The sequence below is a fragment of the Sinocyclocheilus anshuiensis genome, unplaced genomic scaffold, assembly GCF_001515605.1.
Source record: "Sinocyclocheilus anshuiensis isolate Anshui unplaced genomic scaffold, SAMN03320099.WGS_v1.1 scaffold13478, whole genome shotgun sequence".
NCBI lineage: Eukaryota > Metazoa > Chordata > Actinopteri > Cypriniformes > Cyprinidae > Sinocyclocheilus > Sinocyclocheilus anshuiensis.
Window position 1 is genome coordinate 1,729 of NW_015551805.1, and position 1,799 is coordinate 3,527.

The window sequence follows — 1,799 nt, forward strand, 5'->3', positions numbered from 1 at the left end:
CGACCCCTAATGTTGGAACTTTGACACAACATCTCAGTTCCCTCGATCAGGGAACGAGGGTTACCATACATAACCGAGACGTTCTCAGTTCTGACTGAGTTGAGCTTGATTCTGTTTGAAGTCAAGAGATTTAAATGTTGATTATGTGTGAAAGTGTGTATTTCAGTGTGAAGTTCAGTCCTGCAGTATCATGTTACTGAGGAGCAGTTCATGTGTTCAGTCATTTACAGCTCAATCAGCTGAACTCACAGCAGCAGAAAGAGGCTGAATACTTCAAATATACTTTACATTGTGTTTTATGTGTCAGAGTCAAATATGATCTTACCACAGTTTCTCCAGTTTACACTGAGGATTCTTGAGTACAGAACAGAGAAGTGCCACACCAGAACTTCCTAGTTTATTCCAAGACAGATTCAATTCTCTTAGGTGTGAAGTGTTCGATCTCAGAGCTGAAGCCAGATCAGCGCAACCTTCATCTGTGAGACCACAATCACTTATGCTGCAGAGAAATGAAAATCATACTTGTAAACACTATGAACTGAAAACAAAAGCAATAAAATAACTTGCTGCAATAAACAATAACTTTCAATTCCAATGTAATTAATTCATTCTGTAAGGAAAAAAAAAAACAGACACTGATGTATTTCTTAATTTATTATCGATGTTTCAATTTGAATTGAATAAATATTTATGTATTAATTCATTTGTAACTTTAAACTTGTTTAAAACTAATCTGCAGATAGAATGGTTTCAAAAACACATAAAAATACTGACAAAATAGCATCTGAAGATTTATAAGCTTTTAACTTTGATTTTCTTAAAGTTTTAAAGGTGAAGTGATTGTTCTCAGTGATACTTACTGAACTGATCTGGATTCTTTAATCACAGGCAGCAGCTTCTGAAAAACTTTCATGTTTTCTGCTTTATTGCTTCCTACAACAAATGTCTTGAGATCAAACACATCAAGCTCCTTCTCTGATGTCAACAACACAAAAGCTACAGCTGACCACTGAGATGAAGAAAGTTTGACTTCCTTTATTGTTCCAGATCTCAGATAGTGTTGTATTTCCTCCACTAGTGAATGATCACCCAGTTCATTCAGACAGTGGAACAGATTCATAAATTTTTCTGGAGATCGATTGCTCCTGATCTTCTTCTTGATGTACTCAACTGTTTCCTCATTGCTGTCAGAGCTGATTCTTGTCTGTTTTATTAGTCCTTGTAGGAGATGTTGATGAGACTCCACTGACAGACCCAGAAGAAACCGCAGGAAAAAGTCCAGATGACCAGTTTTACTCTGTAGTGTCTTATCCACAGCTCTCTGATGCAACTCAGATAATGAAACATGTTCTGATGAATTTAGTTGAAACCAGTTCTTCATTTTAGACAACAAACTTCGTTTGGTGATTTTGTCAAACACATTTCTGTTGTGGTTTGTACAGGAGAGGTGCACATATAGAGCAGCTAGATGTTCCTGAATGCTCAAATGAACAAAGCAGAAGACTTTCCCCTGATACAAGCCAAACTCCTCTCTGAAGATCTGAGTGCACAATCCTGAGTACACTGATGCTTCTGTCACATCAATGCCACACTCTCTCAGGTCTTCCTCATAGAAGATCACATTGCCTTTTTCCAGTTCTTTGTATGCCAGTTTACCTAGTTTGAAAATCATCTTTTTGTCAGTGTCCTTCTCATTGTACTTCATGTTTTTGATGTTAATCTGTGCCGTCAGGAAGTGTGTGTACATTTGAGTAAGAGTCTTGGGAATCTCTCCACTCTCTGCTCGACTCAACATCTTC

At 37.4% G+C, this 1,799-nt stretch overlaps 1 protein-coding gene across 1 annotated transcript; it reads right to left on the reverse strand.

The window, feature by feature from the left end:
- Positions 1-325: 325 nt before the first annotated feature.
- LOC107663492 (protein NLRC3-like) lies at positions 326-1,784 on the reverse strand (the record flags this gene model as incomplete). Its single annotated transcript, XM_016453727.1, has 2 exons — positions 861-1,784; positions 326-499 (listed from the first exon to the last, which is right to left on the reverse strand). Coding segments are annotated over exons 1-2 (1,061 nt in total), but the record flags the coding sequence as incomplete, so codon positions are not given.
- Positions 1,785-1,799: the final 15 nt, after the last annotated feature.